At 42.3% G+C, this 26,895-nt stretch overlaps 1 protein-coding gene across 3 annotated transcripts in view; it reads left to right on the top strand.

The window, feature by feature from the left end:
- Positions 1-25,456, top strand: part of MACO1 (macoilin 1) — a 55,934-nt gene extending 30,478 nt beyond the window's left edge. For 2 of the 3 annotated variants that reach the window (XM_004266672.4, XM_049695611.1), the window contains 5 exons: positions 13,488-13,646; positions 15,028-15,210; positions 17,245-17,365; positions 20,287-20,461; positions 24,993-25,456. In XM_004266672.4, coding sequence (XP_004266720.1) covers positions 13,488-13,646; positions 15,028-15,210; positions 17,245-17,365; positions 20,287-20,461; positions 24,993-25,195 — 841 coding nt within the window. In that variant the 3' untranslated portion in view covers positions 25,196-25,456. Of the gene's footprint in view, positions 1-13,487; positions 13,647-15,027; positions 15,211-17,244; positions 17,366-20,222; positions 20,462-24,992 lie in introns of those variants that run through there. The other variant, XM_033422533.2, reaches the window with a different exon arrangement.
- Positions 25,457-26,895: the final 1,439 nt, after the last annotated feature.

Raw genomic sequence — 26,895 nt, 5'->3', positions numbered from 1 at the left:
TGTTATACCATGCTGCTTAAAAAAAAAGTTTTATCAACCTGCTTTATTTTTCCGTTTTTTAAAAACATTTTGTGTTTTTGTGTTTTTGTTTTAAATGCACACACAGCTAAAGCTGACATAAGGATGGGCGCCAGAGCTAAGTTTTATGCTCTCGTGGCTAAAATCTACAGAAGAAATGCTTAGGATTTCAGAACTCACTTAATTTTACATTTTTCTAGAGATATGCTCTTTTAAGTGTTTTAAAAATTCTTGCTCTTGCCAAAGACACAGGGGTGTACTTATTTCTGAACAGAAGGGGGCCATCCAGTCGTACCCTTGAAAGCTTACAGGGTCTCTGAGAATTCAGTTCTGGTTAGTGCTACGTGGAAGTTAGTCTGGTTCAGATAGCCTAGAGCCACCCAGCAGGAAATTTGCCCTTTAGCAATAAATCTGGGGTAGGCCTAGCTTGACAGCAGCAGAGCGAAGAGCCTTGAATTGGAAAATTTAGGATTGGGGATGTAACCATCAACTTACCCTGAGGAAAGGCCGCCAGTGACTGCTTTGAAGTCCTGAGGTGCTGGGGTGTGGGCGTGGCCATGGTGGTAAGTTCTGAGGGTGAGGGTGGGGGTGGGTTTTCTTCAGGGGAAAGTGGAAATCTGGGATATGTTTTCATATATTGAAAAGTCACTCTTTTTTCCTCTCTGAATTCATTTGGTTATTTTAAGCACACCAAAATGTTATTACTTATAAGTTAGTTTGTTCATACAGTTCTGCTTATTTGGAGACTTGAGAGCCTTGGGAGAAAAGGAGGATTTTTCCAGTAATCAGGATTTTTCCAGTAATCACTAAGCAAGTGTGATAGCCCTGACTCAGAGGGGAGGGAGGAGGAGAGGAGGGATAGAGAAGCACTTTAAGACATTTTAACTCATTCACTGACACTGAGGAGTGTTTAACTTACACTCATACCCAGGAACTAACTTATATTACTAGATCTGGGTCTTAGGGAAATATTTTGGGATCATATAGATTAATGACAACATACTTCATAAATAGTGTTCTGATCCATCCGTGAGTATATTGATTGTGTTTTTAGTAGCTGTGATATGAGTATTTGTGACTCATCTCTTTCTAGGTTAAGCTGGTAGGTGAGCAAAATGTCACTGGTCTTCATTCCACTTTCTAGCCCATATAAACTTTGTGTTTATGTTTTATGATTTTATGTTTTTCTTAAGGGGGACGAAGATAGCAAAAGCTAACAACAGCCAACTTTCTTCTTTGACAGGATTTGCTGATGCCACAGATTGCTCAGGTGGTTTGAATAGCAGTTCTCAGTCTTTGTACTTCTGCATTTAATCTTGTCTCCAGACACCAGCATTTGAGATTGTCATGTAACCTCTGCCTTATAGAAGGCTACTTAGTGTGGTCTTGCTGTTGGGAGAAAAACAACAGACAGTTTACACTACTTCCTACTTTTCATTTCCCACATTTTAAGGTGTCTCCACACAATTAAAAATTATGTATCCATTGAAAGGAAATGGCCATATTTTTAGATACTGATTTTTAATAATCAGTGGGTTCAGTATGATTTTGGTGTGAATAGCTGTGCAAAAGAGCAGAGTAAAGATAATCCAAGAAGCCCCTGTTTTGTCATCTTAGAGATTGTAGGCACAAAGCGAGGGTAGAATCCAAAGTTGAGACCTGACTATGGGAAAGAAACAAGACAGAGCAGTCAATTCCAGAGGAAGAGCCCACGAGCATTCCCTGAGACAGATACTCCAGGGGGAGGTGGCCTTTTATGGACCTTTCCAGCCCTCTCCCAAGTCCCTAAAGAGTCCTACGTGGGAAATCACAGTAGTTTAAGTGGGGAAGGTTACAAAGGAGTCTCTTGAAAGGTGGAAACTCATCTTAAAAGAAGGTAATGGAAACACCCCAATATTGATTGTTAAAGGGGCGGAAATAGCAAAACAGATCATATGGTATGAACCATTAACAAAATATGGTCAGGTATCATTCTTATATACACAGAAAATTATTTGAAATAGTATACACCAAATGGTCAATTGCAGCTGATTATAGGAGATGTTTACTTTCTACATTGTCCATTTCTACATACTTTGAATTTTTACACGGGCTTATTATGCCCATAAAAGAATGTAAGCTGGACCAGGGCAGGGACCTCCTTTTTTCTTGTCTGCCACAGTACACAGTGATTGCCACAGGGTAGATGCTCAGTAAATACTTGTTGAATGAATATTACCTTTGTGCAGGGAAAATACTAGATGGGGGCAGGGGGAGGAAAGATGCAGTGCAGTGCAACTCAAAGGCTTTTGAAGGTGGAAAACCTAAATATTACATTAGACCAGGCCAAGGACCTGCCATCCAGTGTCAAACTATTTGTTGTTCTTGAGTAAGTTGTTACTGATTTTATTTCTAAAAAATAGAAGGACTTTCCACTCTAAGCCCTTTTCCTTGGTATTTCCCAGAAAGTTTTAAAATTAAGTACTCTGTCAGGACTTTTTTCCAGGCTGTGAGGAGGTTTAAGAATTTCTGGAAGTTACAGGGCAAGGGGAGAAAACTCCTCCAAGGGACTTTTGAAAAAGCCATTTGCTCTGCCAGTGGGTTGGCTGTTCCTCAGGGCCAAGGAATCTAGGCACAAGCCACATGTCAGCCAAGAACTCGGAGGAAATCTCAGTTTGCCTTGTCTTATTCATCTTTCCTGGTGGGTCTTGCCTTCTCTCTTCCCCCTTAGCTCTAGCCATTCTCTTTGTCTTTGTGGTAGCTGGAGAGAGAGCTTGGATTCCATGTTTCCAAACTTCCCTCCAAGGAAATCCCCCTGGTTAGAAAATGCGTTGACTGCTTGTATGTCATCTCTGGTGCCAAAGAGAAAATGGTGTATTTGTTTGTTTGCTTTTGCATTTGAATACATTTTGCTGTGTGTCAGGAATAGTTTGTGGAAGAAAATATGACCTTGGGAGACAGTGATTGGGGCTTTGGGGCTTTACCCTGGCTGCTTTCCCTACGTGTGCTACCTGTCACCTGCATTGACAACCTGTGCTGCACAGTGACTTGCCTGACACTCTCCTCGTGAGTGGTGGCTGCCAAAGTAGGCCTTTCCGCTTCCACAGGTGCATTTGACCATTTACTTGTAACAGTATCATTTCTAGCTGAGAGGTAAATTTAGTAAAAATACGTGACATTTCAGAAAGAATTAGATTAAATATGTTGGATATAGCTGCTACTAAATTTTTTGGAAATTATTAAGTGAAAATAAATTCTTTGGAAATTATTAAGTGAAAAAAAGTAGTAGAGCCATATTTCTATTTATTAGTAAGTTCAGTGTCTCTGTGGAAACATGTTTTTGATTTATATTAGTCTAGCATTGTTTCTGAGCAGATATACATTGTTGGACCTGATTTATTTTCATTTTCTTCCATGCTCATAATATTTAAGGTACCTGTAGGTTTTATTTGGTTAGCTTTGTTTATTATATTAATTCATAATATAGTTTGAATTTATTTTAACCATGGCAGTGATTTAAAACTATAATATTCTGGGATATAAATGTGGTAATTGAAGCATGATAATTTTATACTTAAGCAGGCCTATTTTGTGACTTGAAAACCAAGCAGCACTTTAGGAGCTAGGCATTAATGAATTTAAGCCAGCAGTTTACTTAGTCTGCATATCCAGGTGATCAAAAAAGATCATTATCTATGTTGTATGGATAAATTATGAAATAACACAAATTATTTGGTGGGGGGAATCCACATTAGAAACATTTTTATGTTGAGTACTGAGAGTTTATTCTAAAACAGGGATTTCTGATCAGCCAGCTAGAAAGTTTCCTCCCTAGAATTCAGAAGGAACTACTATAAAATGTTGTGTTAAATTCTGAGTCAGTACCCCTGCTGGCACATAACGAACTGAGATTTCCAGCTAAGGGAATTAGGGGTGGATTCCCTGAAGGGGCGGAACTCCAAGGAAAAGGAACTGTATTCTTCAAATGTTACTCACACTACCATTTAGAAACTGGCTATTTGAGTACTTTGACCGCCAGTGTGGGTATACTTCAGTCTGTGCAAATCTCTCTGGGATCTCTTAGACCTCTTTTCTAGTCAGCTGGGACTCTCAGAATTAAAGCAAGTTTTAGTTTCTTTTTTATGGAAAGAATGACAACTCCTCTCTCTCATAAGGTACGTTTCACCTTTCTTGGTAGAGTGTTGTAACAGATTTGAAACAGAAACAGTATAATGAACTGGAAAGGACCACTGCCCTTACTGTCCCCCTGGCTCTAGAGAGGGTGTTGCGGACTCCGGCACGTACAGGAGCGAGGCAGGGCACAGGTGTGAGCAGGGGGCCGGGGTTGGCATCATTCGTACTCAGTACTGCACCCGGCACGTGGGAGTTGGGAAGCACATGCCCTTCCAGACGGCCCAGCCAGGTGTTGCTGTGGGGTTGCAGGCCCAGTGTTGCTAAATCTTCTGATATTCAGTGGAGATGCCAAAATAGGCGTCTTTATGTGAAATCTCACAGTTCCACAACATTTATTTTTGTATCATGTGGAGGAGAGTGAAACAAACATGTTCTTGGGCCGGATTGGCTCACCAGTCTGTAACCTCTGCACCTGACCCTTCCTGTTACTCTTGTATTTTGTTCCATCCCCCACTGACCCCACCAGTCAAAAACTGGACTCCTGCAGGAAGGACTTGTAGTTAGGGGCAATCTGGTAATTCCCATGCACTGATCTGCCATGTATTAATGGGAACTTTTTGCCTTTTCCTGTCCTTGAGTTCCGTGTGCTCCTGGAAAACATGCACCTGTTGACAGTGGCCCTCCAGAGTCAAAGACTGCCAACTTTTTTGTTGCATCCTCACACCTGACCGTGAGGCCTTCAGACCACTTAGAAGGAGAGGGGACAGCCTTATGGTAAGAAGGGTAGTTTGAGTCTCTGGTCCTCAAAGCATACGGTATAGAGGCCTCCTGTGTCTAAGGCAGGTGACTTACTCCACACCAAGGTGTTTTTCTGCCGTGTTCTTGGAGCATAAAATACACCGAAACGGGACATGGACAGTGGTTATTTGCAGATTTCACAGACCAGCCAGTTTAGAATCTGGACCTCCCAGCACCATCCCCTGTAACGTGTGTATACTGTCAAGGCTGATGTCAGAGCGATGCCTGCTCTCTTCTTTTACAGGGAGCCCGGGCAGGGCCATAAACTGCAGCTCTAGAATCTAGATTTAGACAAACTGTTGCTTTGATAGGAACTGATGAATGGGAAGCACAGGTAGTTGATGTAGATTCAGGAACTGAGGTGTCTTCTACTTCAGAAAATTAAGTTCGCCTTCCTTGGAGTGACCTAAAAAGTTTAGGAAGTAAAAGAGTTGGGTTTTCCCTAAGGCTTTCAGATTATTTCTGAAACTGGCCTGTGACATGGGCAAATCTACGAGTAACAGTGAATGTTGAAAAGCCATGGAAAGCAAATTAACAGCTTCCTATTTTGAAATAGCTTTTCTCCCAATCATAAAATGATAATTAAAATGTTAAAAATAAGCTGTTGATTACTTCCAATTTTGAAAATAAAGAAGAGGTGGCCACTATCTTTTTTTTTTTTTTTTGCGGTATGTAGGCCTCTCACTGCCGTGGCCTCTCCCGCTGTGGAGCACAGGCTCCGGACGCACAGGCTCAGCGGCCATGGCTCACAGGCCCAGCCGCTCCGTGGCATGTGGGATCCTCCCGGACTGGGGCACAAACCCGTGTCCCCTGCATCAGCAGATGGACTCTCAACCACTGCGCCACCAGGGAAGCCCCACTATCTTAATGTATATCCTCTCAGTCTTTTTTTCTCTTGCATACATACATATTTTCACAAAACGAAGCTCATACTATGTATAATGTTTTGTAATTGTCTTTTTCACTGACTATATCATGAGCATTCTCCCATGTCATTGAATATTCTTCCTCAGTGTTTTTTTTAAAAATTAATTTATTATTTTTTTGGCTGTGTTGAGTTTGTTGCTGCATGTGGGCTTTCTCTAGTTGCAGCGAGCGGGGGCTACTCTTCGTTATGGTGCACGGGCTTCTCATCGCGGTGGCTTCTCTTGTTGCGGAGCGTGGGCTCTAGGCGCGTGGGCTTCAGTAGTTGTGGCACGTGGGCTCAGTAGTTGTGGCTCGCAGGCTCAGTAATTGTGGCACACGGGCTTAGTGCTCCGCACCATGTAGGATCTTCCCAGGCCAGGGCTTGAACCCATGTCCCCTGCATTGGCAGGCGGATTCTTAACCACTGTGCCACCAGGGAAGACCCCAATGGTTTTTTAATGGTGGCATGTCAGTCAGACACATGAATATACAATTTATTTAGCCACTCTTCTGTTGAATATTTGTGTTCCTGCTTTTTTTTTTCTTATTATAAATAATGCTGCAACAAACACACTTTTACACAAATCTTTGTGTGTATCTCCAGTGTGGGAGAGGGATGATGTATTAACAGATATGAACATTTTAAATACTTTTTTGATACAAAGTATCATATCTGACCACATCTTTTAAGGACCTTATTAAAAATACTAGTTCATGGCACCCATAGCTTTATTCTTAAAGGGCTTCAAGAAGTCAGTTTTCTATTCCGTGAATGGCCAGTGAAATCCTCTAGATTTCCTTTCCTCCTCTGTGTTCCTTAATGAAAATGAATGTATTTGACAGATTAGGGAGCAGAGACATAAGGTACTTTGTATTATGGTTTCACCTAGCAATCAGGTAATCAGGCTGTTGCTTATTTTTGGATACATGTGCCTGGTAAGCAATTGTAGTAACCACAGTGAGACCTGAGGCAGCTTCATTTCCTTATTTCCAAAGCTGTGGTTTATAGGATATACTAGAGCAGCTTCAAGTCAGTGTAGGCTCGCTTAAGACGAAAGACATTCATGTTTTTATGTGAATGACCCATGCTACCCAGCCTGTCAGGGTGAATGACCTGGAAAGGGGGGAAGGGAAGGAGTTGGTGGAGAAGGTGAACAGTATTTCTTCTGGGGACAGAGCTTTGATTTATGAGCTCAGTTTCCTGCATAGACAGCTGTGTGGTCCCTAAACAAGTTTTGTCTTGTATGATTAACGTATGCCAGGGGATCTCCTAATGGAATTAGGTACGTAGCGAGATAAAGCAGTTGCTCTTCGTTCAGTCTTTTTTTTTTTTAAACATCTTTATTGGAGTATAATTGCTTTACAATGGTGTGTTAGTTTCTGCTTTATAACAAAGTGAATCAGTTATACATATACATATATTCCCACATCTCTTCCCTCTTGCATCTCCCTCCCTCCCACCCTCCCTATCCCACCCCTCTAGGTGGTCACAAACCACCTAGCTGATCTCCCTGTGCCATGCAGCTGCTTCCCACTAGCTATCTATTTTACGTTTGGTAGTGTATATATGTCCATGCCACTCTCTCACTTTGTCCCAGCTTACCCTACCCCCTCCCCATATCCTCAAGTCCATGCTCTAGTAGGTCTGTGTCTTTATTCCCGTCTTCATTCAGTCTTTTCATGTGCACCTGCCTTCCTGATAAGCAAATGCCCCTTTACCCCTGTCTCCTTCAGCCACTACTGAAACTAAAAATCTGGCGGCCTGCTGTAGATAGGTTGTTTCCAGAGCCTCATATATCATAACGCTAACCCTGTTCTAATCTAAGCACTGAGGAAATGGACACAGAGCGAGGGTTAGAGACATGGTCTTGGAAGGGTTGGAAGAAACTTTAGAAATACACTTCCAGCTTCTAATTTTAGAGCACCGCCAGTCCCTGGCTTCAGAGAACTTTTAGGCTCTTTAGAAATAAGATATATACACAGGAAAATATTAAAAACCAAAACAAATGTAAAAACAGCACAGGGAAATGGTTTAGTGCCAAACCAGAAACACCAACAGTAAGGGCTTTCAGATTTCAGAAGGAGAGGGAAATCAGCACCTCATGGTGGAGAGTTTGGTTTTTGTTTTTATTTTTTAAGTGGGTCTCGAATGAGTGAGACTTGAAAATTGGAGGCCATTCCTCCAGGAGGGAGGGGTGGTATAATTAAAGGCAGAAGATGTCTGGAAACAAGGAGTGGGTCATTTTGGCTGGTATGATGGGTTTGTGAGAAAAGCTAATCTTTCAGTCACTTGGCTGTATCGTTTGAAGGTGACCTTCTGAAGCCCCTTTTCTTACGTGGTAAGCAGCACTCTTAAGTTCTGTGTTGTCATGCAAGGCCTACAGCATCTCTGTCACAGCTTCTTAGAGCTCAGAGATAACCAGCAGAGCCGAGGCTCCTTATCTTCCTGAGGGCCTCATGGGGTCAAGCTGGCAACCCATAGAAATATACACTTAGGTCGTCTTCTGGAATGGGTATGGAGTCATCCGTAGGTGAAGTCCTGGCTGAGAAAAGGTCTCCCTCTTTTTCGCAGGACTTGCTTCCTGGGGCAATTTCCTGCCCCGAAGTCTTAAAGTTCTTCTGTGTTCTCAGTCAGGCCTCATAAAGCCTCAGGCTTTATAAAAACATGAAGGTACTGGCTCTACACATTGGAGACTTTTAAACTTTCAATGAAGTCATAGCACTGTGGCTGTAATTCAAGTAATTCACAAAGATAAGGATTACAAACACTTAGACATAAATATCTCCCTACCTTTTCAGATGCTTAACAATACCTCTTTCAACTCAAAGCTGACACTTGAATACTGTACTTTGTTTTACTACCAGGTGTGCTTCAAGATGCTCGAAGATATTTTTCTTACTTAGCCTGCCTTGAAAGACGCAGGTCTGAGCTTCATTCTTTTGGTCAGCTAGGAAATTACCCCTTATTAACATGTAACTTTTTCTCTTAAAATTAAATAGCAACCGTTTACATTATAGCGTACCTTAGCTGGGTGGAATGAGGGAGGAGATGAGGTAGAGTTGAGGTTTGGAGTGGGTAAGAGCGTTCCTCAGCTTGGCAGTTTTGCTCTGAAGTCAGCTGGGCCGGCGAGTGGAGCCCTGAGGAAGGGCTGCTCCAGGGGCCCCACCTCTTGCTTGTGAGTTAGGTGCTCTGCTGGAGTTTAGAGGTAGCTTACAAGTGTAGAAGTTGATTTAAAATTTTATCAGTAAAGTGGAGTAAAGTGGCTCGGAAAGGTGCCTGGACCTAACAGGTAACATTCTGAGTTGATTAGACCCCTGGTTTGTCTGATTGGGCCCAGATAGACATATTTATTGGACACATAGACTCCAGCTTTGCTGTGGGCCCTGTCTGTATCCCAAGTGGCAGCGCTACTGGACAGCCTTCGTAAGGGTGACTAGCGCCACGGGAGTTGGGCAAGGAGGGAGTATGTTTATTTCCTGCCGAAGCCTTGGTTCGGTTTGGTTAAGATCTGTCTGACCCATTATTTCTATTTTTTGGATGAGTTTATAGTTCTGCTGGAGGAAAGTTCTCTTTTATCCCTTAATCTTCTATTGTGTAGGGAGGAGAATAGGATTTAGCTCTGATAAATGGATTTGAGCTTGGAGATGAAATTTTTTCCTGCTTTCTTTTGATTCCTATTTACTGAAATTAGTTTTAAGGGTTATAAACTATTACTTCTGCCTCATTTTCTTCCTGGCCACGTGCTTCAAATTTAGGTTGCAGCTATCGACATTTTAGTAAAATCCCATGAATACATTTGAAGATTTTGCATTAACCTCTTAACACCATTTAATCAGTACTTCTTGGTGTTTCACAGCAGTAAATTATATATCTGCATTTTACCTAGTAAGTATTGACCTTCAGCACAAAAGGGTTAAGTTTACCATTATGACAAGTAGTAGTTATCTGTCTAATAAATGCCCCTGGCACTTGACTGGCTCGATTCAGTTCGACTTACTAATTCATGTAATTCTTTAAAAACTCATGTATACATTTTTTTATTGAGCATATGCAGAGATTGGTAGTACAGTACATCTGTGCAGTGTAATATTATGCAGCAATTAAGTTGTTTGTGAAAAGTTTCTAATAGTGTGGAAAGGTGCTTAAGATATGTAAACTATACATGTGATACCCTCTCAGCAATATGAAAAATGTTCACATGTGTTAAGAAAGAGAAAGAAAAAGACATACAGAAATGAAGTAAACCAAATGCAAATAGTGGTTCTGTCTGGATGAAAGGATTATGAGTTATTTACATGTTTATTCTTTATACTTTTCTGTTGTATGCAGTTTTTTATTTTGACTGGGTATCACTTTTGCAATAAAAACATAAATCCAATAAGGGTTTGTAAATCATTTTACCACCTACCTCAGTTAAGATTTAAAATATAGTGAACGTTCAACATTAAATTAATGCTTTCTGCAGAGAGACAATGAAAAGTTTCCCCTAATAAATTTTAAAAGTTACTGAGAATTTACCATTTAGCACATTAAGTTATCTTACATGTTGTTATGCAGTTTCCTATAGACCAGTGTTCCTTAAACTGAGGAATGCTGTGTTAACTAACAGGTTTGCTGCAACCGTTTGGAAAACAGTCATTCAGAGTTTTACAGAACCAATGGCAACAGTTATGAAAATCCTGAAGCATTTTAATTCTGTGCCTTGTGAACTTAAGTTATTTAATTTTTGAAAATAAGCTTTTTATTGAAGTATAACACACATCCACAAAAGTGCTCAAATCTTAAGCGTACAACTTATGAATTTTCAAAAAGTGAACACACCCTTGTAACCACGTCACTTTATTTTAACCACGTCACTTTATTTTTCTTGTATTGTGCTGCTATATGTCTTTGATAAAATTTTCATAGTTCTACACACAAAAAATATTGTTTAGTGTTCTGCGATCTCCAGAAGTTACACTCTAGATACCTTTGCACACTTTGCTCCCCTAACTGCACTAACTGCTTGGTTTTTTTACATTTTTCAAAGAACTCTAAAGTTTCATTCAGAAATTGTTATTCTTAGTTCATGGTAGGAAATTTGGCTTTTATAGGTTAAAAACTCTAAAAAAGTAATAACTTCAAAATTCTTGACATCTAGACTTCGCAGATTTAATTTTTCTTTCATTCCCAACTGCGGCACATGCTTTGCCCCAGTGGCTGGTTGTGTGGAACTTGATTCCTGGGCCTCTGCATATGATACAGCTTAGGTTGCTAATCTGAAGGAGCAGATCAACAGCCAGTGGTAAGTGTGTCAGGCCTAGAAATCCTAGACCAAGCTGGGAGGAACTTCAGAGATCGTTTGCCTCAGATGGGGAAACTGAGTCCTGAAAGGTTATATGCCTTGTCCAGGGTCGCAGAGCTGGCTCCAGAGCTGAGTCGAGAATCCTGATCCTATACCCCGTTTCTAAACCTTGCTAAGTCCCTAGTCTCTTCTTAAAGCTCATCCTTTTTACTAAAAAGGCAGCCCTCGGGCTGTGAAACCGACTTCTCAAAAAAGATAAATTACCTAACACATTTTTCAGCCAAACTTCTTAATGAGGATAACCTGACAGCATCGACCTGTTTTAGAAAATATCCCTCGGGTAACTTCGGGTGAATGAGTGACGGTGTGGGGATGGTATAAATGCCAGTCGGTAATTGTTTAGAGCAGTTCCGGGAGTACATTCAACTGGAATAACCCTGGCAATAGGGAAAGTGTGGCATGATGTCCATTTGTGACGCTTCCCTGGGGAGCGAGCTGTGTCAGGAGACCCGGCAGCTCTTCTGGAACAGAGTCTCTAGTCCGTGTTCCCAGGCACTGGACAGGGGGACTGGCTACTGGGCCTGGGAGCTAACCGTTGATGTTTCATGACTTTTTGGTTTTGAGATTTTGCTTCAATTAGCTAAAGGTAAGACAGGTAAATAAAGCTGCTCTTTGGTTTTCTAAGGAATGCCAGGCAACCGATATATGTATTTAGGAAGTGTTGATCACTGTGATTGATGGGCCCTGGGGGTTTAGTGCTTCATAAAACATATCTGTAAGGGCCTAGTCTATGGACCTGGCAGTTCCAAGGAGAGATCACCATTGCCCTCCAGAATTCTTGGTTCTGTTGGTGTGTTGGATTAGTGAAATGCACAAGAGTCTCTTCAGAGCTAACTGACTTTTGCCTACTGTAAGTTTGTAGGAAAAGGTGTCTTCTGAGTCTCACCTGGCAGTCATCCTTGGCCTGAACTTGAGTGCCGTTCTCCTTGGTCTAATCTGCCAGGTCCCTTCTATCCTTTCTCATCCTGTTCCCAGAGTACAAGCCTTCCTCAGAGGCCAGACTGATTGCTCTGCCTCCAAATGCCTGTGGCTGTTGCTACCTTTGAGCTTTTGAGCATGTTTTCCCCTTGTTTGGAATGCCTTCTCCTCCCCTTCTACTTCTGCAAATCCTGCCCAACTTTCGAGGCCCAACTCATTTCCCATCTTCTCTCCTCAGAACTCATGCGACACTTCTCCCCATGCCATGCTGTGGCTGATAGAGCCACAGTTTGGCCTGCTGGAGAAGAGAGTGGAGTCTAGAGCTAGGCTGCCTGTGTGACCTTGGGCTGGAACCTTTCCTGAATCTAAATTTCTTCATCTGTAAAAATGGGACTAATAATTGCCAAGGTTATTCAGTTTAGCTCATAGTTGTACAGATTAAATGCGTTCATACCATTAAAACCTATGGAACAGTGCCTGGCATGTAAGTTCTCATTAAATATTAGTTACTCCCTTTAGCATGTTTTTAACCATGGCCTTCCTGTATTATGGTTTAATCATTTTAAATGTCTGTTTATTGGCCTCTAGTGAAATTGTAAAGTCCTCTCATGAAGAAGGGGGCTTAACTTTATATTCTTTGTTGACCCTTTTCAGTCCTACATGTGCATATAATAGCTCCCCAATACATATCACTTAAAGTGAAACTATTACTGCATTAAAGAAAATAGATGGAACAGGAGTAAGAAATTGAAAAGATAAGCTTCATTTCACAGACTGAGTTTTCTTATGATTCGTAGATCATGTAATTTGTACCTTTTTTCATTGTTGCTGAGTCTAGTGAGCTCTTCTGTCACAGTCACCACAAGTGTGAACATCATTTAGCAAGGATGCTAGCAGTTTCAGGAGGCTGCCTCAGACACTGTTTTCTTCTAGGCCCATGGTGGGAGGGAATCTCAGACAGTAGACTCTGATCTATCAGGATATCTCAAAGCATGTGGGTCCTGAGCTGGTTGTTATTAGCATATCTCCCTTGCTGAGGGGCATGGGGAATTCACCAGTGGAGAGGGGACCGTGCCCTTCAGGCACCCTCCCTCTGCCTTCCCCTCCTCCTTTATTAGCAGCTCAGATACTCACAAGCACCATCTTCACCTGTCAGTGTTCACAAATATTTGGGGGGAATCAAAAGTTACCCTCTGGTGGGAAGGGGGAGACCCAGGCAGAAGCACTGATTCAAAGGCTGATTGCAGACGGGAGTTGTGTTGATGTCAGGAGCTGCTGGCAGGGTGCTTCACCAGCCACCCAGCAGTCAGGGACTTCAGCCAGGGTCTGCCACAGAGCCCCCGGGTTGGCCTGTCAGTGATGAAGATGCTGTGTTTCTCCTTCTCCTAGGCTGGAACAAGACATTAAAAAGTTAAAGGCCGACCTGCAGGCCAGCAGGCAAGTGGAACAGGAGCTCCGCAGTCAGATCAGCTCCCTCTCGAACACCGAGCGAGGGATCCGCTCAGAAATGGGCCAGCTCCGGCAAGAGAATGAGCTGCTGCAGAACAAGTATGTGCGCCTTGTGGGCCTCTGGCCGTGAGTCAAGCAGCCTCGCATTGCTCTTGTTTCCAGGGATTGGAGCACAAGGCTCATGACGACAAAGGGATCTAGCAGAGGGTTTTTTTTTTTAAACAAAATGTTTAAAATATTTAATGGAGGACCAGATATTCAACATGTTATAAAATCTATAAAAACTTATTTCATTGCAGCCAAACAGTTTATTAATATTACTATTCTGTCTTCTCTCATTTAATAACTTCTTCTCTTAGTTTAAAATAGTTATTGAGCTTTTTGACAATATGAGTAAAATTGACAAGAAGTATTTCTGCCACAATTTGAAACTCTTGTTCCCTTGAGTGAACATTTCCAGAGGATTAGACTCTATCTCCTTGTTTTCTGGAACTAAAAGATGATGTTGAACTTGATTTTATTTGAAGAGGCAGACAAAAAGCTAGCCCTTCTGCATGAATTCTTTTATGCTTTCCATTAATTCATTCTGGAATTACTTCTTGACTCAATGTGGGTCTGTCTTTTTTTTTCATCTCTAAACAGTGTGTGTCTGGGGTAGTGATTACTGTTACAGGTGCTGAGCTTTCTGGGCTTTTCCTTGAAAGAGCAGTTCTTCATCATTTTCAGGGAATGTAGCTCAAAAGCTAGAGCATTATAGGCAAATAACCTCTCCATTGCTTCTGACTCACGTATGTATGTGATGGCTCTAGCATTATTACATAGAGAACATCTTACCTTACATTGATATATTGAGAGAAACTCACCTTATATTGATATGTAAAGCTGGGGGTGGTAGTAGCAGGGAAGGGAATGTGGCTGAAATTTTTATCTGAAATTAAGCATCCTGTGATTCTAACTACAAGATCTATTTTGGGATACTCTGAGAAAACATCTCCCAGCTGGAAAGGAAAGGCTGCAGTAGGCTGCAGCATATTGTATTCAGGCAGAGAAAGACCTTCCCCTCCTACCCTTTTCCTCAGTTTCAGTGGATCTGGTTCAGCTCTTCCTTGGTCTCAGACTGAAGTTCTTTCAAGGTGCTTTGGGGCAGTAGAATTAGTTCTACAGTTATCTTTTCCTCTGATAGAAACTTGTTTTATCCTATTTTCTGGATTACCTTCTGTAGATCACTTACATTAATAAAGCAGAGGCTAGGTCCAATTCTGTATCTTGTAAGGCAGCTTGTTTATTGGCGTTTAGGAATTGTTAAATAATAATGACAATGTATTTTCCTTGGACACTCTGGGAATTGACATTTATGATTTGCTGTTCAAATCTCCTGTTTGCTTTGGCCTCAAAATGATAAAGAGGAGCCATGTTTCTCCAGGGTTTATATTGGACGTTTCTAATTGTAAAACTTTGTATGACAATCATTTCCATATAGGTTACATAATGCTGTGCAAATGAAGCAAAAAGATAAGCAGAATATCAGCCAGTTGGAGAAAAAGCTAAAAGCTGAGCAGGAAGCCCGAAGTTTTGTAGAAAAGCAGTTAATGGAGGAAAAAAAAAGGAAGAAGTTAGAAGAAGCTACTGCTGCCCGGGCTGTTGCATTTGCTGCTGCGTCTAGGTATGTTGATGTCACCTGAGTGCTTAATCCAAGGTTGGCTTTCCTTGGACTGAGAATGGGAATTTGATGCCTTGGGCAGGACTGGAAATACACAATCATGCATGGATGGATTGCTTTTAAGTACTGTTTTATTAGCTGGTTTAAACCCCATCTGTGCAAGCTTATGCTGTCATGACAACTTCATCCCTCAGTGACCTGCTGTCTAAAGTGGGATGAGGGAATCTCCATGCCTCCCACACCTGGGAGGCAAAATTCTGCTCAAAAAGGGATTTCCAGCCACTTTGTGTAAGACCGATAATTACTAAATGCTTTGAGGGAACCAATCTGGACTTTTGTTCCCTTTGTAGAACTATCATTATGCTCCACTCTTAGTTGTGTGTTTCTGGTGTTTTTAATCTTAAAATGGAAGAAAGATAAAATCTTGGTCCCCCAAGCACTGTGTACTGACTGCTCATGTCTTTGTTGGACATCAGCAGACTGTCAAATGACCTGGAAAAGATGGGGAAGAGAGTTAAGAGCCTCTTTTTCTTCCCTTCTGTCTCTCTCTCTTTTTGGCTTCTACTTCACTTTTTCTTTTTTCTTTGTTTTTTTGACTGGTGAAGTTCATCTGCATGGTGGGGGTCAGTTATGGGTTTACAGATGTAGGGGAGGGTAAATTATTATTTATTTAATTTTAAGTTTCTATCCCTAAATTTGTGTCTATGTAATATAATTCTACCTTTTGCGTTTTTGTATTTGTCATGTTAATAGCCTTCTTTTGGGTTCTGGCATTTGTAGAACAATTGGTGAACCATCATTTCATCTTTTAGGAAATAGCAGCGGGAGAGAGAACTCTTTCTCCTGCGTGATCCTGCCTTCCCCCAGCAGACTCTGTACTGCAGATGGCTGAGCTAACTTGGCCCGTTAGCATCTATACGGATTCACGAGACCATTTACTAACCTGCTTAGGATGTCGGGGGTGGGGGGTGGGGGGGTTGTTTGTTCACTCATTTAAAGATTTGTGAGCGTTCCTGAAGCACTTACACTTGCAGGAGATTTTCCTGAACAGTCATCTGGTGTGGCTTGTGCTCTCCTTAATTCATCCAGCAGTTACTCTTTCTCAAAAAATCCCTGAGGAGGATATGACAGTTTCTTAACCATATTGTTTAGTGTCTCTTATGCTTGAGAATCAGTACATTGATTTCAGTCTCTACCCTTAATTTCTTTTGCTTTTGGTTAAGCTTATTGCCTTTGGTCTTATCCTTGGATGGTCCTTGTTTGCCATCATTTATGTAGAGGCTGTTTTTATTCTTAAGTGTATCTCAAGGCTTTAGTCTCTCACTGGGCCTTCCTTTTCGTAGGCAAAGGACACCTACCTTCTCCACCAGGCTGTTTCTGAAACCTAAACAGTTCACCAGCTTTGGACTGGCCATTGCCATCATCTTTTTAAGTTTGTCCTTATTATAGCCCTGAGAAGGAACCTAATGCTGCTCCCTTCTTTTTCTTTTTACTCCAGTCTTGTCAAAACTTCATGACTAAAGAAAGGTGACCTTCCCAGCGCACAGTCCCTCAAAAGTGAAAATGTTTGTTAACTCACTGCCCTCTGCTGGAGACAGCACATGTCTGGTTTTCTCTTGCTCAGCTTGTGTGCCTTGTCTCAACTCATATGGCCTGATGGGAAGCTTGCTGGATTGGCAAGGTGGAAAAACCTCAGTTCTTATCCCAGTTCTGTGACCTGCAAGCTGGGTGACCTTGAACTAGTATTATATCTGAGTAGCTTCAGTTTTCTTCTCTGGAAAATAGGATAATAAACCCTACCCCAGTAAAGAAGGAAGTGTGGGTAAAGTACCTAGCTTGGCACCTGGCTCATATTAGACACCCAATTAATAATTATTTTAGATCATTTTTGAAATTATAAAGAACAGAGAGAATGAGCAGACTGAGCCAAAAGCTACAATCTGACTCTGTGGAGTATAAGAAAAATATCAATCCTGCAGTATAGTTAAACCTATAGTCTTTTAAATCCTCTTTTTCCCTTCTCTTCTTTTTCATAAGGGGAGAGTGCACCGAAACCTTACGGAATCGGATCAGAGAATTAGAAGCAGAGGGCAAGAAGCTCACAATGGACATGAAGGTGAAAGAAGACCAGATCAGAGAACTAGAACTGAAAGTTCAGGTAAAGGAGGAAAAACAGACTTCATCGCGCTTGAATTCCTCTTCCGTGTTAGGTTTGTGCTCTGTGCTTCCGTGTAGAGATGGTGCCTTCTGATACAGGCCAAACGCCATTGCATCTGAAAATCTCTGTATGACCAAAAGAAGCTCTCACCTGTCCAGCTCATTCAAGTCATATTTAGTTTATCTGGATTCTAAGACAAGCCAGAAATGTTAATGGTCCTTGACATGTTTTATACCAGAACTTGACTTACGGGAGATTCACTTCACTTTTTCAGGTTATAGGCCAGATTAGTGTGCTTTGGAACGTATACACCTCTTCTTAGCCCTAATTCTCTGTCCATCGCCAGGGAATTGACCATTTTGGATGGCTCTCAGCTTCACAGATGGCCACTCTAGGCAATGCATGGGGAGGAAAGCTGCCAGTGCTGTGGACATAGCCAGTTTTGGGGCTGTGTGTACCTTAGCCAAGTATTTGGTGGCGTTGGGTCTTCAAAGGGATGTTTAAGGCTAATGTTATAAGTTGTGAAGTTACAGTAATTTGAGTCACATGGAGCCCATAAGAAATTAGTGGCAGGTCAGTGGGGTAGAATAGGTGACCCAGAGACAAAGCCTAAATTAGTGTTCAGTGAAGGTGGCATCAGAAATGGATGGAGGGCTTCCCTGGTGGCACAGTGGTTAAGAATCCGCCTGCCAACGCAGGGGACACGGGTTCGAGCCCTGGTCCAGGAAGATCCCACATGCTGCGGAGCAACTTAAGCCCATGTGCCACAACTACTGAAGCCTGCATGCCTAGAGCCCACGCTCTGCAACAAGAGAAGCCACCGCAATGAGAAGCCCGCACACCACAATGAAGAGTAGCCGCCACTCACCGCAACTAGAGAAAGCCCCGCGCACAGCAACAATGCAGCCATAAATAAATAAATAAATAAATTTATTAAAAACAAAAAAAAGAAGAAATGGATGGAACAGCAAGGGTTAGTCAGTGAAAGGCTGAGGAACAGCTAGACAATGGGAAAAAATAAAATAAAATGAGATGCTCATCTCACACCACACAAAAATAAATTCCAGAGGAAGAGTTGAATCCAGGGAAAAAAACCATTTTGTTTTAAATCACAAAGTGAAAAAAAAAATGAAAAAATCAATTGGGGAGGGTACAGATATTGCAACAAATATTATAAAAAAAAGAATTAGGGGGCTTCCCTGGTGGCTCAGTGGTTGAGAGTCCCGGTCCGGGAAGATCCCACATGCCGCGGAGCGGCTGGGCCCGTGAGACATGGCCGCTGAGCCTGCGCGTCCGGAGCCTGTGCTCCGCAACGGGAGAGGCCACAACAGTGAGAGGCCTGCATACCGCAAAAAAAAAAAAAAAAAATTAATATCCTCAATATGTAAATAGCTCATAAAGATTGCTAAGAAAAGCTCAAATACACAGAAAGTAGGCAAATTATATGAACAGATAATTCACAGAAGAAATATAAATGACTGATAACAATGTAAGAATATATCCTCATCTGTCACCAAAGACAGATAGATTAAAATTGGATATCACTTATCTCTTGTGAAATCAGCAAAGAATTTTTAAATGCTAACATCAACCTGGGTGAGGATACAATGAAATAGGCCTCGTATGTTGCTGGTGGAAGTGTAACTTTCTGGAAAAGGTCACATATTTTTAAAAAATATTTTCCTCAGACTCCGGCCTTGAGGTAAATATTTAAAAATCTCACTGATGATTGATGTACAGAGATGTTCATCATAGTGGTATATAAATGCAAAAAAATTGGAAATAATCTTAACAATGGGAGATTTGTTTAATAGATTATGGTACATATACATGTAGGCATATTAAACAGCCAATAAAAATTGCGTTTTCAAAGAACAGTTGAGATTATATGTTTTTAAAAAATTGTATGTATAGTTTGATTTCAATTATGCTGAAAGATACACGTATACTTAAAAAAGACTAAAAGAAAATAGATCAAATTTTTTGCAACGTTGGGATTTTGGGTGATTTTTATTTTCTTCTTTGAACTTTTAAGTATTTTTTAATTGACTATAATAAGTTTTGATTTCTCTCTTAAAATGAAAAAAATATCAGTATATATATATATATATATATATATATACACACACACACACACGCACACACACACATATATATAGGCTACATTATCTGATGTTTTAAGTGGGCCTATTTTTCAGTATACACTGTCAAAATAATTAACATTTTTACAATTTTTAGTGTAGGTTGAGAGTAGAGTTTTCGCACGTTTGACTACAGCATTATAGCAACATTTGCAGCTGGCAGCAGGGAAACAGTTCTTTGTGGTTCTGAATTAGGATTGTAAGAAAGTGTTTTATATATTTTTTTTTAATTTATTTTTTTAATTTATTTATTTTTGGCTGTGTTGGGTCTTCGTTGCGGCTACTCTTCGTTGTAGCGCATGGGCTTCTTTTTATGGTGGCTTCTCTTCTTGCGGAGCATGGGCTCTAGGTGCACGGGCTTCAGTAGTTGTGGCACACGGGCTCTAGAGCGTAGCCTCACTAGCTGTGGTGCACAGGCTTAGTTGCTCCGTGGCATGTGGGATCTTCCCGGGCCAGGACTCAAACCTGTGTCCCCTGCATTGCCAGGCGGATTCTTAACCACTGCGCTACCAGGGAAGCCCGAAAGTGTTTTATTTGGAGACAGAGTCCACAGTTATCTCAAAAAGCCCAATACAATTATCGTTTTGTATATGCACATCACTGTATAAATACATTTTGCACTCCCTCTAAGGGGCGAGGTCTAAACCCATGAAACACCAGGATTCTGTGTTCTTGGGGCCAGGTCAATAATAGTGGGATTTTATTTGTGATTTCAGGCTAATTTGTAGACATCGATGCCAAAACTATCTTGTAACATTGCTGCTTTGATGATATTGATAGGAGCTTCGGAAGTATAAGGAAAATGAGAAGGACACTGAGGTGTTAATGTCAGCCCTCTCAGCCATGCAAGATAAAACGCAGCACCTGGAGAACAGCCTGAGCGCAGAGACAAGAATCAAGCTGGACCTGTTCTCCGCACTGGGGGATGCAAAGCGACAGCTCGAGATTGCCCAAGGTAGGAGAACAGCCCAGGTCACACAGCATGGCTGAGAATGCCTGGGGACACGGAGAGCAGAGCTCCCTTAGAGCTCGACCCAAAGGCATTTCCATTTCCTCTTCAAGTGGTTTGATAAGTACCCACCATGGACATCTAGGAATCATCACATTAATTCATTCTGCAGACATATTTTGAGATGAGAACATACCAAGTGCAGGGCACACAGGGAAGAGTGAGTTTCTCTGCTCAAGGAGCTCAGAGTGTTGTAGAAGAAATAGAGAACTGCAGAGTCACCAAAAGATGCTGATGTAATAGGATGTACAGGGCCTGTGGGAACATAGAGAGCCAGGGACTCAGCCAGTCTGGAGAGTTAGAGAGGGCTTTTTCTCAGGGGAGCTGATGTCTGAGCTGGGTCTTGAATGATAAGAAGGGGTTAGCCCAGTGAAGAAGCGGTGTAGTGGCGGTGAGGGGTAGAGAGGCATCTGAACAGAAGAAACAGCTCGAGCAAGGCCAGGGAAGCTAGGAGGGCCTGATGTGTTCAGAGCGGCAGCTGGCTCTGCTTTGCTGGAGCGAAGGCTGCAGATGAGGGAGTAGAGGGAGGAAAGTCTGGAGAGCAGGCTGTTCCCTCGGCAGATATTACTGAGACTTACTACATGCCAGGCACTGTGCAAACCCCTAAGGGGACAGACAGTAACAAGCAAATATATAATATCTGATGGGTGCAGTGAAGAAAATAAAGCAGTGGTGACGCAGGCTGTGTGTGTGTGTAGGGCTGCTGCTTTGACACGGAGGACATGGAAGAGCCTTTGAATAGGTAGCATTTGAACAGAGACTGAGAGGAAGAGAGTGAGTGAGCCATATAAGTCTCTAGGGGAAATGCACATGTGTCGTGGCCACTGGGGCTGCAGCCTGAGTGACGGGGAGAGTTTTTAGGGTCAAAAGTAGCAGGAGCCACAATCTGCCAAACTTTGCAGCCTATGGAAAGAACTTTGGCCTTTACTCTGCGTGACCTGGGAAACTGGAAAGCTTCTGAACAGAGGCCTGACATGACCTGATGAAAAGAAATTTAGATTTTGTTCAAGAAATTGATAAGCCACCAATAGATTACTGAAAAAATTTTTCAAACAGTTGATTTAATAGAAGGAAAAGAATATTTCAGCAGGTACTTACAGAGCGTTCACACTTGCTCTGCATAAAGCATTTTACTAGAAGGTGAAGGGGAGACAAAGACGAACAAGACATAGTCTAGCTGGGGATCCGCTAAGGTAGTTGTGCTCAAGCTTTTTGGTCTTAGGGACCCCTTTACACTCTTAAAATTATTGAGTACCCCAAGGGAGGTGTTTTTCAAGTGAATTATGTCTACCAATATTGATGTATTAGAAATTAAAACCTAGAACATTTATTAATTCATTAAAAAAATAATGTAATGAACGTATTACGTGTTAACATAACATTTTATGAAAATAACTATTTCTCAAAACAAAAAAAAGTTAGTGAGAAAAGCAGTATTGTTTTACATTTAGCAAATCTCTTTAATTTCTGGCTTAATAGAAGATATTTCAATTCTCGTCTCTGTTTCTACATTCAGTCTGTTGTTATTTCATTTGCCATGTTGCTCCTGGAAGACTCCACTTAGGCTCATGAGGGAATGCACGTGAAGAAGGCGCATAAATATCTTAGTATTAGCATGAGGACAACATGGACGCTGTGAGAAGTGCCGCACTAGGGAAAGCCACGCACGAGGCCTGCTGCCACTAGGTAGAGGCAGATGGCTTGAAAGGACAGAGGAGAGATCAGGGTGGCTTCATAAGGGAGGGGCCATTGAGTGGACTTCGAAGGATGAATTCTGAGAGCAGAGAATGGCAGGGAAGAACATTGTTACCTGAGGGAATGGCATTTAAGCAAAGGAAGGACAGTGTTGAGCATGTCCACGTAAGCAGTCCAGTGACCTCTAGCTGGGGGACATGGAAGAAGAGAGTAGATTAGTAGGACCGTGAATGAAGCTGTACTAGAGGATGTATCCCCTAGATTTTGAGGAGGAAGCAGGTGACATGTTCCAACAGGGTTGCTGGAACCATGGAGGAAGAACAAAACAGATGAAGGAATGAGAAGAGAGAGTGAGTTTGGTTTGGGATGCTTTGATCTGGAGTTGCCTACCGGACACTCGGCCTAAAGATCTTCATCAGTCAGTGGGAATTTGGGGCCTAAACCCCAGAGAAAAGGCCAGAACCCCGGGGTTGGGGGTGGGATGTAGAAGTTGTGAGAAGTCAGTGAAGCCATAGGAGTGGCTTGGGATGGCAGTGGCAGAGCAAGAAGAGAAGGGGTTGAGAATCGGGCTTATGAATCTGTGGACTCAGGGAAAGGCATTTAAAAAGAAGGTTCCTGGGGGGCTTCCCTGGTGGCGCGGTGGTTGGGAGTCCGCCTGCCGATGCGGGGGGCGCGGGTTCGTACCCCGGTCCAGGAGGGTCCCGCGTGCCGCGGAGCGGCTGGGCCCGTGGGCCGTGGCCACTGGGCCTGCGCGTCCGGAGCCTGTGCTCCACAGCGGGAGGGGCCGCAACAGTGAGAGGCCCGCGTACCACAAAAAAAAAAGAAGGTTCCTGGGAATCCTGCTAAACTTCTGACCATACGGTGGTGTTTTGCCTGCCTGGCTCAGCTCCCTGAGAAGTGGCTACCCTCTCTCTGCCTCATCCCTTTTACTTGGATTTGCAGACTTGAAAGAGGTTGTCTGCTGGAGTGAAGCAGCACCTGGGTCTCAAGAGTAGCCGAGGGGAGCTTGGCTTCCCAGCACAGATTATGCTTCCTTGTTGGCCCAGAAATTCTCGTAAAGCAAAGAGAACTGTCTTTTCCAAAGCTCTGGGAATGTTTGTATGTTACTGATTAAAGAAATCAAACTTAAATCTTCATGGAAAAAAGATACAGTGGCTTATATATCAGATGCTGTGAGGTATTTTATTCGTCTGAGGCTTACTTCATTCAAAGGGAAGGAGGCTATTTGATGCTTACTTGAAGCTGAGGGGACATGAAGGAAGCCAGAGCGGGGCGGCTCTTTGCTGCCGCCTTTCCCACTACTCCCCTCCACTGTCATGCTCATGCTTGGAATATTCTAATAAGAACCCAACTTCATAATTTAAATCAAGCCCCTTGCTGGGTTTCTCCTTCCTACTTTCTATATCATTTGATTCATCTTGGTTCCAAAATGGCTTTCATCTACTATATCATTTTTTAAAATACGCCACCATGCTCTCTTACATTTTAAATATATTACCGTATTCTGTAGGACTCAAAGTGAGTGCAACTCAAATACAATCTCTTCCTTTTTTCAGCATGTAAATTTCTGAAGGGCTACTCCTAAGTGTTCTTCCCCTAGTAGACCAGGGAGCATCAAAGCATGATGGAAATTGCATGGGCTTTGGAACAAAGTGGTCCTGGGTTTAAATCCTGCTTAGTCATTAATAACTGAATGACTTTGGGCAAGATACGTACCTTGCAGGGCCTCAGCTTTCCACTGGGCTGGGCACTAGGGATTTGACAAGGACAAAAATGGGGAGACAGTCTCAGCCCTCATGGAGCTCATGGGCCAGTGGAGAGATGATGGACACAAATCATCACCCAAATGAACACTCAACGGAGACAGAAAAATGCAGTTGGCAGGAGTGCAGACTCCAGAGGCAAACTGCATCATCTCGAATCCCAGCTCTTGTCCCTCAGCCTCTCTGTGCCCTGGTTTCCTCATCTATAAAGTGGATGATGATGATGATAATTCCCATCTGATAGGGTTGTTGGGATAAATAAATGAGTTAGTCTACGTAAGCAGTTGGAACAGTGCCTGGCACATACGTGTTCGCTATTGTAATTATTATCATTATTACAAAGAATAAAGTGACAGAAAGGAAAGTTTAAGGTGTGTTGAGAATCGAGGAGTTGGGGGCTGGGGGTAGGGTCTGATTTAGATGGAAGGAGCAGGGAAAGCTTTGTGAGGGAGTAGAAACAGAAACCTCACGAGTTAACACAGAGAGCATTGGAGAAGCACAGAAAGGGAAGCAGCCCTGCGGCAGGCAGGCTGGTTGGATTCCTTGGTCTCATACTCCGAGATAGTCCATCCTCCCAGAAAAATGTTTCCGCGCAAGAGGTAGAGCCCTAGTTCAAAAGAAGCACCCTCTTCGGCTGCCCTGGTGACTGCCGAGCTCAAAACGTGGCTCCTGGAGGTTGAGCCCTTTGCTTCGTCACACGTACCTAAACGCGGTTCCTCTTGACACCATGACCCGTAGGCCACATCTGGCCTGCCACCTTTTCTTGTACCACCCGTGGGCTAAGAATGGTTTTTGCAGTTTTCTATGGTTTAAAATAAAAAAAAAACAAAAAACGACAAGGACAGTATGTGGCTCACAGTGTTTAAATATTTACTGTTTGGCACATTACAGGAAAAATGTGTCTCCCCTTACAAACCATCAAAGCTGGAGTCGAATCCATTTGGGATCAGTGGGCCCAAGAGGGCACTCTGGTGGGTGAACGCTCCCTTCTCACTAATGGTGGGTCTTTGATCTTCCAGGACAAATTCTTCAGAAAGACCAGGAAATCAAGGACCTAAAACAGAAGATAGCCGAAGTCATGGCCGTCATGCCCAGCATAACATACAGTGCTGCCACCAGCCCCTTGAGCCCCGTTTCCCCACACTACTCTTCCAAATTTGTGGAGACCAGCCCCTCTGGACTCGATCCCAATGCCTCTGTTTACCAGCCCCTGAAGAAATGAAGGCCAGCAGTGTGTTTTTTCCAGGCTTTGGTTATCAGAAAGCATCACAAAGGAGCGTCTCTGGCAGTCAAGATTAAAAAAAGTTTATATTGTATTTTGTGGGACTGTATATGTTGTCGTTTTTAAAAAGGGGGGGAAAGATAACATCCAAGTCTGATTAGAACTGCCCACCAGTTTTTCTTGTAAGTTTTTAGAAGACCTCACAGAACTTTGCAGTTTATTTTTCTCGGCCATTACATTAAAACCATTCTTGGATTTCAAGTAGCCAATTTTGCCTTTTATGTATTCTTACAGTTTCCTCTTGAAGAAAAAAAAAAAGCAGAGTTTTTCCTTCTCAACCCTTTATTTTTGTTTTGTTTTGTTCTGTTCTTAAATCAGCAAGCAAAACCTGCACATTGGATTCACAGGGGATGACCATGAAAACTTAGTTTTTAGTGTGAAAGGTTTAAATAACCTAACACAGCTTTGATGCTATAGCTGCATTAAAGAAAATGATTACTAAAATTACAGAAAACAAAAATTGATTACCCCTCCAAGGACCAAACAAATTCAAGGAGTGTCATTTCAGCCGAGGGGAGAGACTCAGGTGATGAGACCAGCTGTGAGAACGTAACAGGGGTTGTGTCTGAAATGTGTATCTTCCCATCGGTGTGTTTAGTCCTAGAAAATTGCTAGCAGCAGTCTTGTTCACAGTGCCTTGGGAAAAGACATTTCAAGAGGAAACTTGATTTTAAACAATTTCCCCCTTTACCATCATCTACCTTCTCTCTGTGTCAAGCTCACTACGGATCCTGCTATAGAACTGGTGGGTAGCTGGGCTGTTCGGTACCACTTCAGCCACACCTTCTGTTTCCTTTCATTGAAAGCACCACAGTGTTCTGGACTTGTCTCGAGGCAAGCACCCTGGGAAGGGGAGCTGGGCGGTGTTTGTGTTCGAGAGACTGCAATGCCGGCTAATAAAAGCTGCAGTTCTAGGTTTTGTTTTGTTTTATTTTTTTTAATTTCCTTTAACTGTGCTTTCCACTTTTCGTCATGTGTTTGACGATTTAAAAGAAACTTGACAATTCCTCAGCTCTTGTGCCAAGGAAGGTTTGTTGTTTTGTTTTTTTTAAAAAAGTTTAAAACTCAAAACTCTGCACAAAGATTTCAGTCTCAAGTGTATATTATACATTGGTAGAAAAGTGTTTGCACTGGCAACCTTTGGAAGTGTTTAAGAATCAGGGAGGGGGTGGAGGGAGGGGCTGGGAGAGGGAGGGGCAAAGCAAAACTGTATTTGGAACCTAGGAAAATTAAGAAACCAAATAGAATGGTTTGACTTCCTTGCCATGGATTCTGGAAGGACATAGTTCTAAAATTTCCTGTTAATTGGCATGTATGTCTCATTTAAAGCAAATTAAGTAGGACAAGCAAGTCAGCAAGATAGAAGTGTTAAAAAGAATCTTCCTTTTTAATCACTGATCTTATTTTGGGATTAAAACCTTCTAGCTTTAGCCAGGTATGCATGTTGCTGCCACTTTGCATTTTTGAATCATCTTGTGTAATTGTCACCATGGAAGTGTTACTCAGAATTGTCACAGATTTTTTTCATCTTTGTGCAAAAACATGGAAAATTGTCACTGACTTTGTGTTGAGGTTTCCCCCATTTTGCTGCCTTTTGGGACACTATTTTGGTTAAATACTTGGTCTTGGCTGCATTCCTT

Source organism: Orcinus orca, chromosome 1, assembly GCF_937001465.1.
Source record: "Orcinus orca chromosome 1, mOrcOrc1.1, whole genome shotgun sequence".
NCBI lineage: Eukaryota > Metazoa > Chordata > Mammalia > Artiodactyla > Delphinidae > Orcinus > Orcinus orca.
Note: the sequence above shows the minus strand (reverse complement) of the source record. Positions and strands in the feature narration are given on the sequence as shown.